Below are 18,499 nucleotides of genomic sequence, written 5' to 3'. Positions count from 1 at the left end.
AGGGTCACAAACCTCCTCTGGTGCTTGATTCATGTTATATTTTGACCAAAGCACAGCACAGATGTTTCATTTAGACCACAGGGGACTGTTTGAAAAACTGGAAAAGGGGATAATATGTCCTCTTAGTCATGAAGGTCTTTGTGTTGTTGAAAGAGCATTTAAGAGAAGCTGCAGAGAGGCAGGTACTAAAGCTGCTGAGAAACTGATGAATGGATAAGAAAGTGAACAAAGTAAGAGACTGAGAGGAAGCCAGAGTGACAAAATAAAGAAAACAGAAACAGAGGAGTGGAAATAGACGAAGCGTGGGCGAAGAGACAAAAGACAGGCGGCATTTCTTTGACGACGGACGCTAAAGAAAGGAAGAGAGCTGTGACGAAAGATGTGACTTTAGGAGTGTGTGTGTGTGTGTGTGTGTGTAAAGCACAGAGATGAGAGACAGAGGCACTCGGGGGTGTGTGCAGATTGCGCGCACATTCACAAGGCTGCATGTCAGAGATAGCACAACAAAAGAAAGCCCAGCAGATTCAAATTAATATAATTATCAAGTCAGTTATTAATACAAAGCTTCTACAGCGCAGCACGGATTAGCCCACAGGTCACCGACGCACGGCGCTGGAAGGAGGACGTGTGTGTGTGTGTGTGTGTGTGTGTGTGTGTGTGTGTGTGTGTGTGTGTGTGTGTGTGTGTGTGAGTCTGTGTGAGTCTGTGTGAGTCTGTGTGTACGTGTGGGCTTAGAGTCTCACACAAAAAGTCAATCAAGCTAAAACAGAGAAGCCCACACTCTGAACCCGGTATTAACAGTCAGGCATGAAACCAGTTCTGAAACAATACAAAACTGAGGTGCAACCAAACGAGTCGTCATGCTCACTCACTGTTGGTTTAGCACACGCATGCACGCCAAACGCACACACGCCGAACGCACGCCAAATGCACACACACACACACAGTGGGAAAACAGGGCTTGATAAAGTAGAGACAGGGCAATCTGTCATGGTCGGCTGGCTGGTCACATGAGGTTAATAGATTCCCCGCTTCTATCTCCCGTCGTCCGAGCCTTCATCGCCATCATCAGCGATGATCTCAAAACACACGGAATATGATGCCGCTCTTTTAACAGCGACCTGGAAGCCAGTGGGACGGCGTTTACATTCAAAATGAGCTCCATTTGCTTTGCAGTGCTAATAGCTGTGCAGCAGAGAAAACACACACACACACACACACACACACACACACACACACGTACACATGACTGCAGAATAAATACGAGGAGGCTGGAGGAGAAACATTCAGCTGTTTTGTGTTCACACATGACGCTCAGCACGAGAACTTCAGGAGTTTTCTGCAGGTGTGGAAGAACTTTATGTGTCCGACTTATTCCAAATATGAGCAAGGGTAAAACAGCTCGGGTGTCAGGAGGTTAACGTGTGATTAGGGAAAAGGCGTGTAAGAGTTTCCAGATTTCTTCGACTTCCCACTTTCTCTCTGCTCGTCACAATTTGTCAGGAATCCTCTGACCGATGAGAACGGCACGTAAAGGACGTTATAAAAGAGTAATTGATGTTCAGGGATGTCGAAGCTCAAGTTAAAGTCAAATGACCTCATTATAATGAGCACACACTGACAAGCCCGATCTCACACCTGAGAGGAGGCACTGATCTTGTGACATCAGCGCACACACACAGAGAGAGAGAGAGGTCCCCTCACCGTGCAGAACAATCCTTTGTGAGGACAGCTCTCCCCCCTCCCTGACATTCACTTTAAATGTTCTTAACCACTCTGCCTTTTAAAGCCACGATGCAGAACTAGAATTTGCAGAGGGTGGCAATTTAGAAGAAATTCATGTAAAGGTTAGTTTGTCACTCTTAATCTTCCTACTAAATGGAGCATGGCTGCACTGGCAAAGAGAGAGCAGGACTGCCACTCTGTGGACGACTCCTGCAACTACAACAGGGACTGAATTCTCCTCATGCATTTTGTTTTAGATTATGAAAAGGTGAAGACTCTGACTGCAGGCTTTACAAGTTTGTTTGAACCATTTCAATCTTAATAAAGTCACATTCCTGAGTCTTTTCCAAACATTAACAGGTCCCTGGTCCTGCAGTGATATGTCACGTAATGTATTTTTTCCGAGGACATTGTAGTTTATTCATTTATTTTTGTTAGCAGCTTTAACTCCTCCAGAACATCAACAAGCTCGAGCTGATATTAAAATGTTGACATTGTTTTTCATTGCCCACATTATTTGAAGTCAGGGATTTACAAATCCTCTGATGAGTCGTGTAGAATTCCAGTTTGAAATTGCTTTAAAGGCAGGGTTGGTAATTTTCAGAAACTAGCATGATTTTGAAAGTAGCATCCCCTCAGTGCTCCGTCTACACCCACACTGTCCCCTCTGTGCTCCCTTAAAAGCCACGCCCCCTCACTTACATGCGCGAGCGCCGTGGCTGCAGAAGTGGACCTCGGCTCATTTCTTGCATTGCGTAGAAACTACGTCATCTCATGTCTCATTCAGCGGTGAGTAAACTCACAGTATAAACTCTGTCATCAGTGATGCTTTGAGTGTGGGTTAGTGCATGCATGGGGTAGAGAGCGAGCAGGGAGACAGGGAGGCTGTGATTGGTTCATCAGATTGGTACCTCTAGGCAGACATTGGTCAAAGTTTGTACAGGCTTACAGCTGCTACAGATGATGGATTTTCTTTGTTCCTTTCTTAGAGAACATGAGTTATTAATTTCTGTCAGGACCTAAAGACAATTTCAACCAAAATCAAAAAAGTGGATCTGGAGGAAATTATCAACCCTGCCTTTAAAGTCACTTTTAAAATCATGTGTACAGTTCATCTTTTTATTACCGTAGGAATGATCATGTGTGATGAAAATATGTTTATTTATTGGTTACTTGTCCTGGCTACCTGTGAGTTTTAGAATTGATTTTTAAGATCTTACTGTTTGTTCTTTACGCCTTGATGACCAGGCTTTACTCTGAGACCTGCTATATCCCTACGAGTCTCACGGCTGCCTCCTGACCCTCCAGCAGGGGGCACACTTGTGGTTCCTCGATCTCGACTGATCACAAAAGGTGACCGAGGAACTCTCAGACAGATAAACTCATTGTCTTCTTTAAAATCTCTTCCTAAAACCAAGCAGCAACCTCCAGTGTTGAATAATGAAGCCGATGCAGAAGTGTAAAGTCCTGCAGTTCCTTGAGTGTCCACTAGAGGCTGGCTGCAGAAGCACAAGAAGTCACATACAAACCCATTCAAAAAGCCTGTTTTTACAGCAGAGATTAACATGTTTACAGCCTGGTTCAAAAAATCAAACAGGTCTGATTAGCTCATGTCTCGATCGACACACACTGTACGGGGGGGTAAATGTTTTGATGACTCATCCGTTTTGATTTGATGAAGGATAAGAGTTATTCACAATAAGCCGTGTAGCTGACATGATTGACAGGTGGGTGCGGTGTAACTGTTTGTCAGGAGGCTTAAACCTGCCTCACCTCCAGCTCTCAGCCTGTCTTTAGGTTAGACTGAAAGTTAGACTGAGACAGCATTTCCAGCATGGAGACCGCCATCGATGGGACTCCAGCGCCCTCTGCAGGAACAGACGGGTGACCTCAATGCTCCTTGTATAAGAAAGTTCTTTAGATATGAAGATATTCTCTTTGTGAGTAACTTTGTGACCCTCTTCTTATAATGAATGACTTGAGTCGTCTTTATTTCTGGAACAATCTGCACTCAGTAAAACGATGTTACTTTAATCTCTGACCCGTGATACATTTTAGTCCTCCTCTAATTCCTTTTTTTTTTTTTTTTTTAACAGAAAGTCAATAATGTTTTATGATGCACTTTGGGGACTGCTGGTCATATTTCCTCCAGGACTGAGTTAATTTAATGAAGCAGAAACAGCCTTGAATGAGAATGTTTTCCTGCAAGCAGAAGAAGAACTCTTCAGCACTCTGCTAACAAACAAACAAGCACAAAACGCTTCTGTTTCCACCATTAGAAGAAGAAGAGCTGCATATTTAAAGTCACTGCTCACTGACGGGGCCGATTGCTGCCCACACCTCCTCTCCTGATCGTGTCTGCTGACCTGTCATTGACACATAACGTCGATTTACCTTTATCACTCAGCACAATGAGCCCATTGTGTTTATCTGGGGAAGTGAGACCAATAACTTCCAGCCTGCATTTCAACGGAGCAGAGATAACACAACATGGTGAGATTTATTCACATCTTTCAGCAAGATAAGAAACACTGAGAAATATAAGTCCTTCCAAACGATTACTTTAAAGGCGCAGTCAGTAGAAATGTTTGTAAACACAACATTCATGGACCCCTCCTCCTGGGCTCATCCCCTCCAGTCACTGGCAGGAGGAAACACACCAGCTCCATCCAGAAACTTCCCCGAGTCAACCAGAACAAAGCAGAACAGTTAAATCCAGTCAGAGGACAGAGTCTCTGCAGACACAGTCACCACCACACATGTATGGAGGCCCAGAAGGGACAATGGAGGAGCTTAACTTTAGGAGAAGTCTGTATTTTATTTTGAAAGTCCCTACATAAGTCTGTATTTTATTTTGAAGGAGAAAGCTCCTGACTGGATCTTTAACTGACCTTTTCTTGCTTTCCAGCTTTAATCAGCGTTTAAAAACAAACTGGTCAAAGATCACAAACGCAGACACCTGGCCTGCACTGGAGCAGGAACAAGGAAACACTTTGTAAATCTCTTTTCAGCACTTCAAAGACACGGTGACAGGTTTACTCTGGTGAGATAACACGCATATCAGATCAATTCTGGTCAGCCTAAATAAACCAAACGACCCCGAGCTGACCGAAGATAAGACGGGAAGTGACGTCCTGAGCATGAAACCAATAGAACAGGATTTTACACCCTTGAGAGATCACTCCCTCTCTATTTCATAATCAAATATGCAACTCTGCTTAGAGGAAGTGGATGGTTTACTCATCCAGCTGCCTCTAGGGCTCCCTTAACCCCCCTGCCCTCCACCCCTCCCATCCTGCCCAGTGTCAAAAATGTTTTACATTTCCTCTCTACTGTGAGTCATGTGCTCTGTGACCAGGTTTCCACAGAAGCCTTGCATTCTCTCTCTCTCTCTTTCTCTCTCTCTCACACACACATCAAGCTCATGGCATGATGTCACATGTATCAGGTATCAGGAGTAAAATGTTAACAGAGATCTCCATCGGCTTGTCACAGCGCAGACTCAGGCATGCAGCTCCAGAGCCGTCATGTGTTTAGATTAGTGACTCTGCTCATCTCCTCTGACCTGCTCCCAATTGATTCTCCTGTGACAGCTGACAAACAAGCAACACACACACACACACACACACAGTCATGTGAGGGGCCGTCTGGGGTCATGTGAGTTGGGGGCCTCAGTGGTGACTTGGTACTACTTGAAAACTCTCGCTCTGCTTCTCGCCTTGTTGCTCTCCCAGTTAAGCTGCATACTCTACATAACTGATTCCTCATACAGTAAAGATATTCTGATAAGTGAAGGATGAAAGGAACACACACATACAGTCCTGGTGTAATGTGTTATTCTGAGTGAAAACTGGGAGTACTGTGTGGCGGGGTAAATGATAGCACTATTGATCTCTGATGCTCTTTTATAGCCCTGTCATGTCAGTTTAGCACCTTGGCAACACTCACTTTGGAGCTGCATCAATACTGAACGCTGGCGCTCAGCTAAGAAGGATAGAGAGAGACGGATGGAGAGAGAGAGAGAGAGAGAGAGTGAGGGAGGGAGGCAGAGCGAGGGAAAACAAACATGAAAGAATCCACTTTGAGGTTAAGACTTTAACGCTCTAACCTTCTGAAGAGTGAGGAAACACTCCTGTCGGCCTGATGCATTGTTAGCTGTTAGCCCCATGCTAACAGCTAAGGTTTCAGGATTACGCTGCATGAGTCATTTTAAAATGTCTCTGCACATCTGTGTTTCCTTTGACTCTCAGGTGTAATCAAAGTGCTTAGGCCCCGTGTCCACCCAGTGTCTTTCCGGGCTGAAATGCGCTGGCTGTGCACTCGGGAGCGTTTGCATGAAGCGTTTGTGCGCTGAGAGGAAAAGCGCTGCACAGCCGTCCTGTCTCTATCACAACAGTCTGTTGACAACAGCCGCTGTATGACCGACACTGCTCTGCTACTTTTTACTGCATGTTTTATATTTGAGATCAGACACAGAGCGAGGAGGATATGGGTACAAGACACGATCCATAGGAGGAAAAGATACTAGGCATATCATTTGGAAAAAGAGCACCAATGACATCAGCAGCGCTTTTCTGAAAAGTTGAAAGATTTTCAACTTAAGCGCTCGGCTTCTATGAAATCTGATTTGCAGTTTTATTATTCATCACTGAGGAGAAACTATTGGTCACCAACAAAGCTTCCAGATTCCTCCTCGCCATAAGAGACGGATATAATCATGATAAGAGTTCAAATGTTCAAGGACCCCATTAGCTACTGGATGATTGGCGAGTTGAAAAGAGCGCCGGTGATGTCAACAGCACCTTTCTGAAAAGTTGAAACATACAAGGCGAAACCCTCGGAGAAGCCGAGCAAAAAAAGGCAGAGCACTAAAAGAAGGTGCTGGGCAGCGTGCTGTTTCTCCAGGTGGCTGCGACCTGCTGCAAACGCTCTCTCCTCATTGGTAGGGCGGAGGGCAGAGGGCAGAGGGCGGGGACTGAGGGTGGAAGGTGTTGGGTGGACACGGCCTTAAGAGTCCTGTTAAAGTATTGTCCGCCATCCCACTGCAGAGCTGTCCGTTTTAAGGAACCCTAGAGACGGGTTGTCGTTCAAGGGTCCCTCTGGCTACTGTTTGAAGTCCTGTCCCCGTCCTTTTAACCACATGGTTAATGTTAAACGTGTGTATCCATGTCATGGGTTCAGACATAAATCATTAATTTGTATCGATCATAACCTTCACATCACCCTACAATCACTTCCCTATCTCACTTTTCCTGCTGGCTGTGTACAAACTTCACCTTCTTAATCTTTGAGTGTGAGAACTGAGCCGGTCTGAGCGCTGGACCAGGTCCGTTATGATTAGCATTTTAGCCTTTGAGCCGATTTCTAGAAGCTTTATTGGTCAGTGGGGAAGTAACCGCCAGCCACACAGAAAGTTTCCATCTCCCACTCAGCAGTGAGAAACACGTAATCATTAATGATCACAGAACTCGAGTTGAGAGTCGAGATGGTCAGACATCAAGTAGGAGTGACACCGGCCGCACAGAAGAGCTCGTCTTTGTTCTATAATCATTTTAATTCATGCATTCACTTCACACATTCATATAGCTGCTTTCACACTTGCAGAAAACTCCTGAAACACTCCTGATATTTTCCTGCTGAGCGTCATGTGTGAACACAAACAGCTGAATGTTTCTCTCTTCACCCGGAGTTTCTCCTCCAGCCTCCTCGTATTTATTCTGCAGAAAGTCAGAGTGAGCTGATGATAGAACACAGCAGGATATATTCAGGAGAATTCACCTGGAGCGAGTGGGAGGGGGTGGTGACGTTTATTCCCTGTGATCGCTGCACGACCATAGACTGTCTGCACGCCACCTCTACGATCTCCGTGCTCTAATGAACCTGCTGCATTATGTTTCCTGTTCTCCAGTATGTTCTTCTCTTTAGTTGATCTCTAGGTCTACCCTGAGGGTCTCTTTCTAGTTGGGCATGCCCAGAAAACCTCCAAAAAGGAGGCGTCCGGTTGGAACGAAGATCAGCTCCCTCTTCACCACGACGCCCGCAATACTGCTGACGCTGAACCAATCCGCCTGTCTCACCCTCACTGTGAAGGAGACCCTGAGATACTTCAATTAAAAGAGTCACTCCCCACCCAGAGATAGCATAGTCCGATAGACATGGATCTGGAGGTGCTGACCCTGGACTGCTGTGGTCCTGGTCTACAGGAGACTCTGAAGGAGAGAAGTCCTCCACCTTTTTGTCTCTAAAGTGTCATCGCTTCATGGCTGAATAACCGAGCTAAATCAGTTTCTTTGTGTGTGTCACATAGACCGCTTGATGTTACAGCTGATGGTGACAGCACAAAGAACAGAGTGTGCGTGTCTTACCCCCCCTCCCCAATCCCTGTTAATACAGCAACGGTCGAATGGCATTATTTGAATTTCCACGGTCTATGCACTTCAGCTGAAACGCTGGGGTTTAGTTACCCTTTAAACTAAACGACTGTGAGGTGGTTTTACAACCCGAGCCGGTCTAAGAAGCGTGGTGGGTCCTCTTTGATTCTTTTCTTAATCTTTAAGCTGAGTTCTCGTCGCTTTATCGGTCACTGGGAAAGTAATCCGGCACTGGGAACGTCTCCAAATCCAACTCAGGGTTGAGAAACACATATTTATACACGTCAGGGTTGGACATTAGCACCCATCCCCCGCAAAATACGGCTGATTTTTTTAGCAGTGATGGGTGAATTTGCTCAACCTCCCCTGACAAACATGTAAAGACGTAAAACTCCATCACAGTTGATGACCCAATGTCGACCTGATGAAGTCACACTGCTCGTTGTTTCACAGAGTAGAAGTCTCTATCATATTGTCCACTTTCATCCATGCATGCTGCCGTTGTGCAGATGGATTATCGGACACCTGGCGTTGGATAACGCTCGCACTCAGCACAGATGGTTCTGAGATTGGCTCTCACTGACGCTTCAGTTGTGTTTGTTGAAGCAGAAAATGAACCCTGTTTGCATTATGTGATATTCACTAAGTATTGGATTTGATCTGCTGTATCTGTTTCTACAGCGCCGCCGTCACGCCGTCATCAACACAGAGGTTTAATGACTTTGTTTGGATCTGTGTCGCGGCCTTCCCACGGCTGTGTGTTTATGAGGAGTGTGCTTGTGTGTTTGTATGACACTGACCGGTCGCAGGAGCACGCCACGAGCACGCTGAGCAGGTTATAGATGATGAAGGTGAAGATGACGGCTGTGATAGTGCCGCGGGGGATGGAGTAGCTCGGGTTGGTCAGTTCACCTGGTAGACAGACAGATATAAGGTCTCTCTCACACACACACACACACACATTAAAGGATTATAAACGGCTTCACTGACCTGACATGTTGGATCCTGCCATGATGCCGGTGCAGCCGTTAAACATCACAGCGAACACGGTGGCAAAGGTCATCATATTTCCTGTAGTGTAATCCACGTTGTAGTCAGCTGTTGGAGGAGATAACAGCAGGAAGTCAGTGTTGTTGTGTTTTTTATTATCAGCATCGTCACTCTTCAAACAGAACGTCGCTGCTCGCCTCCACACCTCAACATGTGACTACACAAAGAAAAGTCATTTGACTTCATAGGACATGGAGCTGCTCGTCTACTGTTGCCTGGACCAGCAAAGATCAGATACGCTAACAAACAGAAATTTTGAAGCAGCAGCAGCCCAGGTAAGTTCTTTAAATTAAGACTTTGCTCTTTGCATCTTTGTTTTTGAGTCACTTATCTGCGTGCGCCCACAAACGTCAGGCCACCCCAGTTTAAAGGGGTGGAGTCTGGACACGCCCCTGGCTACTGACATCGGTGCATGCCACATTATTCACTGATGTGTTGATATCTGTCGACATGGCCGATATCAATGTTAAACTAATGCAGCAGTGCATCCTACATACAATCAATACCAAAACAGTCAGACTTCATACCAATATGTCTCCAGCTGAAATATAAACCAAAGCTGCTGAGGAGACTTTGCTCAACCCTACCAAACACATTTTTACTGTGATGTTCAGACACAACTCCAAAAGTTCTACTTTTAAGCCAATCAGCACAAAGTATGATGGCATGATAGTCAAACACGACCACAGCAGCAAAGCACCGCCTCTTCACTCCGGTTATTCTGCTCCTTTAAGAGTTAAGTTAGAGGATTTCAGAATAAATGAAGATGATTCTTTTCTCTTTGAAGTGAGATACGTGGTTATAGACTGATATGTGTGTCTGAGTGTTTGTGACCTGTTCAGTGTGACTTTAGGATTATTCAAGGCTTGACAGTATAATAGCTCTCACATGTGTCTGCATTCATCCTCCATTAAGGCCACTTAGCTAAGGAATCATGTGAGTGGAAAAATAAATTCCTGCAAACAGAGTACAGAGTGGTGAGTTGTCCGTGGACGAGCAGAGAACATGTTCAGATCAGCCGTAACAGTGCAGAGAACTCGTCACCACAGCAGGTTCCTGTATAAAGCTTTAGTGAAGGAGTGAAGAAAGTGAAGGAGGTCGAGTATCTCGAGGTCTTGTTCACAGAGAGGGTAAGAGTGAGATGGACGGGCGGATTGGCTCAGTGTCTGCAGTAATGCGGGCGTGGTGAAGAGGGAGCTGAGCCTGAAGACGAAGCTCTCTGTTTACCGCTCGATCTTCGTTCCAGCCCTCAACTGTGGTCTTGATCTTTGGGTAGTGACCGTGTCTGGGCTCAGCCTGAGAGAGAGGGGGAGGAGCTCAGACATTCAGGGGGAGCTCGGAGAAGAGCCGCTACTTGAAAGGAGCCCGTTGAGATGGGACGGGCCTCGGAACGCATCAGAATCCCCCTAGGAGGATCTGGAAAATCTGGGTTGACTAAGAAGCCTGCTGCCACCGCGACCCGACCTCGGATCTTCATCCAGCAACCATTCAAAAATAAAAGATTAAAGGCCTAAAAAGTTCAAATCTGTCATTACTAAACAATAAATCTATATAATTCCTCGCTGCATTTCCAATCCAACTTTACACTTTAACCCTTTAACACAGGGCTTGTTATTGAGTCCCGGCTTAACTCGCAGCTAAACCGGTTCACAGCAATAGAATGAAAATTGATTCAATTTCCACAAGACATTGTTTCCCACTGCGGTTCACTTCTGACCTACTTACTTATGAAGTAGGTCCTGTCTTTAAGTCTGCCATTGGCCTGATGCCAAAATTAAGATTTGTACAAGTTTAAGTTCATAACGGCCGTGTGGCAATCAAGGGGCACAATGAGTTTTATCACCATAACAGCTGAACAATACGGAAATAAATCCTACTGCTCTTATTTTGACGAGGTGATTGTGACATGAAGCTGCACAGTGGTTCAGTGGTTAGCGCTGTCGATTTGAATCCCTGTCTGACAGGAGTCTCTCTGTGTGTAGTTTGCATGTTCTCCCCGTGCATGTGTGGGTTCTCTCCGGGTACTCCAGCTTCCTCCCACAGTCCAAAGACATGCTCGTTAGGTTAACTGCTGACTCCATGCCAGCCCTGTGATTGGCCGACATTGATTGAACTTCACTTAAAGCTGAAGTCTCAACACGTTTAGACGGATTAGTTCGATTTGCAACTCCCAAAAACCAAACCACCACCAGTCCTCCCCTCGTCGTCTATGTTGTTGATTGATTATAATCTAGTAAATAACACCCCCTTTACCTTTCAGGTTAAACAGCAGAGTGTCCAGCTTGAAGCCCGTAAAGTTGCCCGTGGTGGGAAACTCGGACCCATTGAAGAAAGCCGAACCGGGCAGCGTGATGGTGCGAGGTCCCACGGTGAAGAAGCTGACAAAGATGGTGCCCAGGACGAACATGACAACCAGGAAGATGATGAAGGTGGCCTTGGCGTAGATGTGGGCGCCCACCAGGCACACAAGCAGACACACCAGGGCGACAGCCGTGCCGTACAGCAGAGACCACCAGTAGCCTGATGGCAGGACCTGGAAGTGGGACGTTGGCAGCGTCCCATCTAGAAGGGTCAAGGGAGGATGTGATGAGCGGAAAGACGAGGGGAGAGATTTGTTAATGTAAACATTGATTGAATAGCTTGACCATACCGTCCCCGTTGGAGATCATTATAAAATATTGAACTCACCTTCTGGTATTCCGAAGGTGGCCACGATGGCTTCAACCAGACCCAGCACATAGAGAGCGCAGCCGCACACGTTAGCAAAGAAGAACATGATGCCAATACTGCCACCGAACTCCGGTCCCAGCGCTCGACTTATCATGTCTGATCGAAGTTAAGGAGACTGACTTTAGAGATAGAGAGATTTAGTCTTTACTTTAGAGGTATGAAGGGGCTGGTTGTCTCCTTTCAGAGGGTTTGAGTCCAGATAAAAATCAGAGTAGAGTTAAGTACCTGGAACCTTTCAAGGGGGAACTTTTCAAGGCTGGTGTGGCGAGAAAAAAGGAATTCCCGCGGTAATGATAGATTACACCCGCGACAGCGTGAGATAATACGATGTATGTGGTATAAAACCGTATAAACACAACAGCAAACACACATAAGGTCATTGTTCTGAGCCCTCAAAACGGAGTGTTTTATTCTGAAAATGAACAGGATGTCGTTTCGGTGCCTGACTTCCTGTCCTGCTCGATCTGCTCTGTGGTGATATGATGCTCAGTGCTCCAACATCCTGCAGAAACAAAAGCTTTGTGTATCTGCTGCAGAGGACTGACGGAGCTGAGACGCCAGAGGAAGCTCACACTGCTGAGAATCCGACTGGAACACTCCAACTGACCATCGTGTTGATGGTCGGTATCATCAACACGATGGTCCAGTTAGATTTTGTTTTCATGTGGACAAAGATGTTTTTGAGAACTGAGCGTGTGGACGGTAACCTCCGTTTTAACACCCCCCTACATGTGGGCCAGGACTGGTGTGTGTGTGTGTGTGTGTGTGTGAGTGTGAGTGTGTGTGTTGAGGATACAGTATGCTCCTCCAGCATCCAAGGCTCCGTTGGTGGAGATGGCGCAGACGGACAGCACAGTCATGGAGATGATGAAGTAGGCCACCAGGAACATGGCGATAGCTTGGTAGAGTCCAGAGTGGCCGACCGCAAACCCTAGGAGGAACAACAAAGACAGAAACTGTCAGAATAAAAGCAGGTCAGCCGGTCAGAAGCAGAACTGCTGCCTGTGAAGAAGTGCAGATAAAAACGAGAAGCTGAATTCACTGGGAAGTGAAACGACAGCGTGGCATGAGGGCCACTCTGACAGCCATTGAGTGTTGGAAAGAGAGACTGCAGAAGTTTACCATCAGTTCACTCTGGGAATCTTTTATTGCATCATATGAAAGCCACCATCTGCTTTCGCACTAAATGACTCATTGTTACATTTCTACTTCCTCAGAGTGAAAGGCAAATCTACTTTCCTGGAATGTTTTTTTGATCCACCTTCTACCAATTATCAATTAATCCATCCAGTTATTTGTACAGGTAGGCGGTTTTAAGGCACCCCCACATGGCCGTTTTGGACACCCCTCGGTTTGCAAGACATGAGAGCAGTTATCAGGTCAAACCAACAGGTGTTTCAGCGATGGAAGCGGGCAAGAGAACTGGTTCAGATAGAAGTGATTGTACCCGACCTAAAAAGCCTCTGCATGTTTCTAATAAGCTCCACGAACAGAAACGTGCTCAAACTAGGATCAATATTGGAGATGCTTTTGAAAAATGGAGAGAGGTTAGAACACAGAAAGGTTTACAGACCGATGCAGAGCTGGATAAACACTGAAGCTTCAGTGAACACCACATGGCAACCTGCGTGAACATCGACTCCAGAGAGGAGGGGGGGAGGGGGGGGAGACAGATCTCTACACAATGTTTAGAATTTAGACTGCAGTACCCATTTTAAAAACAAGGTGTCAAAGTTACATACTGCTTCTTTAATCTAAAAAATGTGGCACTTTACAGTTTAACTGGGTTTGGGTGAAATGTAACGGATTTAAACAGGAACAGATTAACGTCTGAAAACACCACATTGTTGTCCAAAGAATCAATATAATTTCGAGGTTTTGACCGATACGGGATAATGAGGGCCGATTCCAATACTGATAAATATCAGCTGATATCTTTCTGAGGTTTATCTTCAATCTTTACTCTAAACTTAAACTCAATAAACTGAGTAACATCGGCACATATCATTGATTAAAGTAGCCATAGTCACGTTATATGCTAATATCGGCCGATATTTGATCCAAGATGGCGGTGTGCACGGATGCAGTGGCTCACGGCTCTCCCTACAGGTGCTTTTTTTGTCCAGTGTTTTGGTGAATACTTGCGCAAACCGCCAGGACTTACTTTTATCATTATGTTGTATAAGGACAACAAAGGCTTTCAACCAACTATTATTGGCCAGCTGGTTAATAAGTCGGGCTCTCTATCCTTCCGCCCATGCATCCATCAAAGTAGACATAGAAAAGTCATGCAATGAACTCAAAACTTTCCACATTGGAAGCAGGGAGCCGTCTTGGTTGTGCATGACTTTGTATTCAACTTGCCCTGTAATAGTTTAGCAGCTGTGATTGGTCCAGCTTGAATTAAGCCGGATGAAGATCGATAAATGTGAGCGAGGCCAGACGGATCCGTCGCAGCAAATGAAACACCGGCTTGTGGATTAGTCTGGTTCCCAGCCTACATTGGAGGACTGATGTTGGCTGATTCAGGGTTTTAGGGACTACTGTAGTCCCTAATTACAGCTCAGAGGAATTACTGCAATAATCAAAAATCACACTTGGACTTTGGTAGAAGTTACATTCAGCCTCTTTCCTCCACAAAGCTCAAACTAATCAGTATTTATCAGGATATTTATGACTCAAATTTGAGCTTAATTCTTCCGACCAAAGACCGTTTCTGAGATGTTCTGTACGAACCAGTTCAATCAAGAACTCTGAGCCACTGGCCTGACGGGATTTGACAGTTTTCAATCCCGCCAAAGCTCGGAAAAAGTCCGCCTGACATCGCCTCTCTAACTTGTGCAACAAAACAAGTTCAGATATTGGCAACAACCTTTTTCAGATGGCATTTCTTCAAAAGAGCCGTAATTACCCTCATCCATCATCACGTCTTTAACGTTCTGATTCTGAATTCTGAGAAGGCGAAATATCGGCGTCCCAGTCTGTGAGGTCACATTGTGTTTGGGGTTGTGGGATCACGGCACAGCGGGAGCTCCACACACACACAGTCAGACATGCACACACACACACGCAGCGCTGTTCTCCCCCGCTGGCTCAGCTGATCCCATCTCTCCTCTGTCACTACCTTTGAAGACGGTACAGGGGGGGGGGGGGGGTCACTTCTTCCCAACATTATGCCTCTAAGACATTCAGATTGAAGGAGAGGTGTCACTTAAATATCACGGCTTGAAACGGCGCTCTGAACAGGAGGGTTAAAGGCTCATGAGTGAAACGTTACTAAGAAAGAGTCATGTGCCTTCGATCAGAGTGTGACAGAATACCTCAGAGTCACTTTGTACTCTGTTTATACATTTAAATCCCAGCAGCAGCAGCTTCCTGCTGTGACTAACAGCCGCTCCACCTTTATCTTCTGAGGCGTCACATGAGCCACATATCCACAGGACAGTGTGTCCCTTACTTACCTTTATAGACATGCTTTACAATGATGTGTGACTCAACAGATTATTTTATGTTAAATACGGATGTACTGCCGATCGGTTTGCTTGGGAGAATTTTGGCGTTGATCATAAGTGCACGATGATTTCTAAGATATCTCCTTCGTCCTCATGTTGAAGCTTTCACAGCTGATTACTTTTACAACAGTTTCACATCCACAATGAAACCACTGCCACTTCCTGTGAAGGGTGGCACATCACAGAATGAACACAGTACTCTAATAAAGATTTTCCAAATCCAACTCTCTACTCAGACACAGATAATGAGGGATGTGTGTAGAGAGAGACTATGTGGGTCCACTGCAGAGTGAAACAGGTAATGTCAACATAGCGCCCCCCCCCCCCCCCCTTCAGGGTTTAAACAATCTTAATAATCCAGCTCCCATTAGAAACCTTGCTGCTAACGTTAAGTGGAGCACAAGCTAAGCAGTCTAACTTTAGCACCAGCTCAGCTCGCAGCCCTTCAGGACTTCCTGTTTCTGCAGAAACTTCTCTCTCTCTGATACATGGTACATTTGTTTTTCCAATAAAAAGAAGTCAGTGCTGATACATTACGACATCATGTTGGTGCTCACACTTTGGAGAAACTTTAATATTAAAAAGTAAATCTCTTAAAAGCTCAATCATCCCCGACTTATCCAACCCATCGGCAAATCTCAGGAAGGTCCAGAACTTGTAAAAACTAAATTTTAGTTCCAGAGGACAAACTCGCTAAAGACTGGGGAAGTGTGCAAAAAGAAAATGAGGTTCTGCATCACACGTCCAGTTAGAAAAGTGTTATCAAACATGTCGATACACGTAGCTATTATTCAAACTCAAAAGACGGATGTGATGGAATCAGACAAACTTTTACTAAGAAATAAAGAAGACACAAAAAAGTTCTCTCAGTCAAATGAAACGACACCACACAGATAAATAACTCTCTTTGCATTTAACTTCAAACTCCACAAAATCAAACCTGCAAACGTCAACAATGCAGCCATGTATACATAAAGGATCCTGGAGCTGTTTAGTGAAGGTGTGAATGAAACCTAAAGTGTTTCTTTAAAGCACATTAACACAGAGTCTGCAGAGACTCCGCTTCCTGCAGACTGAATCCTTTTAATGTGGAAGAGTCACCCATCTCTGATTGACTTGTATCTCATGGTGTGATAACCTCTCAGTGCACACCTAACTCCGTCCCACGGCGGCTTAATTTCCCCTCCAGGGGGTAAGTCTGTGAGGGTTTGGAGCCGGAGTGTCCCGGACCAAAGTCTGGAGAGGTGCCAGGTCACTCCCTGAGTAATGCTGCAGTGCCCTTGAGCAAGGCACCGAACCCCCAACAGCTCAGGTGTGTTCCCTGTGCAGCGGCCCGACTCTGACATCTCTCATCTCTCTGGATTACAGAGTGTCAAACCAAAAGCTCCCCTCTGGGTTTCATTAAAATATTTCAAATTAAAAATAACGGTCTGAACTGAACTCAGAGATCTAAGATGCATCTCGGTCCAAACATCAAAAGTAAATTGATAACAAATTATTGGGGACAGAAGATTCTAATATTTCGCCTTTGGACTTGTACCTAAATCAAATCAGTTTGTTGGTTTTCTTCCCAGTGGCCTCCTCCATCATTACTCAAAGATCATGATGTTAAGTCAACTTTTCATGCATGCCAAATTATTCAGGTATCCTAATGAGGGTAAATTAGTTTTATAAATGTAGGACCCTTAGTGACATCCTTGGAATCGTTAAATGACTAAAATGTTGAATGGGGTTTGTTGTGCAGGTCTGATTTGGACATCACGAAACGCTGTGCAGAGATTTAAGTGGAGGCTTGTTATGAACATCACTCACCTACTCTGAGAAACACAACCACGCTGAACATCGACAGCAAGGTGGGGATCACCACCCCGAAGAAGATGGACAGCTTTTTTGGTTGTCTCTGCTGGTTCGGCTTCTGCCTGGGGGTCCCCGGGCGCTGCTCCGGAGCCTGCCCGGCCAGAGGCACCGGCCGGTCGGATTCATTGACGCTGGTTGAGAGGCGGTAGTGGAGGAGAGGAGTCCGCTCGGCCATGGCGCTTCACAACTTCATAAAGTGCTCAAAATGAAAGCAAGCCAGCAAGCTAGCTGTCTCAGAAGAAAAGTCGACACTTTCGAGGAAGTTTTTCTAAGATGCTCCTGATTGACAGCCGGTAAAAACACAACCATAATAACGTCGCTACATGGTTAGAAAGTAAGAAATAAGAGTTTTCAATATGTGTAAAAAAAACAACTTCTGTTAAAGCAGTCTGTTAAAATGAGCAGCGCTAACTCCTGGAGGTATTTCACTCATAAAACTGCACCGTCTGCCCGCCGCTGATGCGTTTCTGCTCTTTTTCTCAAATAGAAATCATGTGACGTACACACGTCACGCGACGTCAATCACATAAACAACATCCGGTCGACACTTTCAGTATAAAAGCTTTTGAAGAGCGTGAAGCATGTGCACTAGTCAGGACAAGTTTTTTTGTAAAGCACGTTTGAAACAGTCTCAGCTGAGCAAAGTGCTGCACAGACAAACATAACGGCGTCGAATACAGAAAAAGAGAAGAAATAAACTTTTTTATTTTTAGGTTTATTTTTGGGCTTTTATGCCTTTATTAACAAAAAGGACAGTGGGTAGAGTTAGAAATTGGGGAGAGAGAGAGTGGGGACCAACATGCAGGAAATGAGCCACAGGTCAGATTTGAACCCGGGACTTTGGCCTCCGTACATGGGGTGCGCGCACTAACCGCGAGGTTAACAAATTTGATCTGTTGAGCTCAAAGGTCAGGGTAAAGATTAAGAAAGTATTTTTTGGGGCGTGTAGTAGCTGCACCTGATGATCGCCCCTGAGGTTCTGCTGAGCTCGAGGGACAACAAGGAGAGACCGCTCAGAGGAGCTGATTGATCGTCTTAGGGTGAAATTGGTTAAAAGTTCTGATGAATAAGAGGGGGTTAAATGATGCCGTGAATTAAATACAAGTTCTACTACTTGTGAATTGTAAAATCAACAGAGTGCCAGTGAAGGGAGGCGAGTACAGGAGGATGTGCTCCCGTTTACGTGCAGCAGCATACAACAGAAACAATCAAGAAACAGAAGGCAGGATTAAGAGCCCTCGGCCAAGTTTCCTC

The 18,499-nt window shown here is 45.4% G+C and overlaps 1 protein-coding gene across 1 annotated transcript in view; it reads right to left on the bottom strand.

Annotated features, from left to right (window-relative positions):
- zgc:153039 overlaps positions 1 to 17,716 on the bottom strand; it is a 53,269-nt gene extending 35,553 nt beyond the window's left edge. The window contains exons 1-6 of the mRNA XM_020636846.3: positions 17,201 to 17,716; positions 12,673 to 12,807; positions 11,835 to 11,972; positions 11,400 to 11,708; positions 9,087 to 9,194; positions 8,897 to 9,008 (exon numbers count right to left, since the gene is read on the bottom strand). Coding sequence (XP_020492502.3) covers positions 8,897 to 9,008; positions 9,087 to 9,194; positions 11,400 to 11,708; positions 11,835 to 11,972; positions 12,673 to 12,807; positions 17,201 to 17,420 — 1,022 coding nt within the window. The 5' untranslated portion in view covers positions 17,421 to 17,716. The remainder of the gene's footprint in view (positions 1 to 8,896; positions 9,009 to 9,086; positions 9,195 to 11,399; positions 11,709 to 11,834; positions 11,973 to 12,672; positions 12,808 to 17,200) is intronic.
- Between the last annotated feature and the right edge of the window lie 783 nt (positions 17,717 to 18,499).

This window comes from Labrus bergylta, chromosome 11 (genome assembly GCF_963930695.1).
Source record: "Labrus bergylta chromosome 11, fLabBer1.1, whole genome shotgun sequence".
NCBI lineage: Eukaryota > Metazoa > Chordata > Actinopteri > Labriformes > Labridae > Labrus > Labrus bergylta.
The sequence above is the reverse complement of the archived record's forward strand: the minus strand, read 5'-3'. Positions and strand labels throughout refer to the sequence as shown.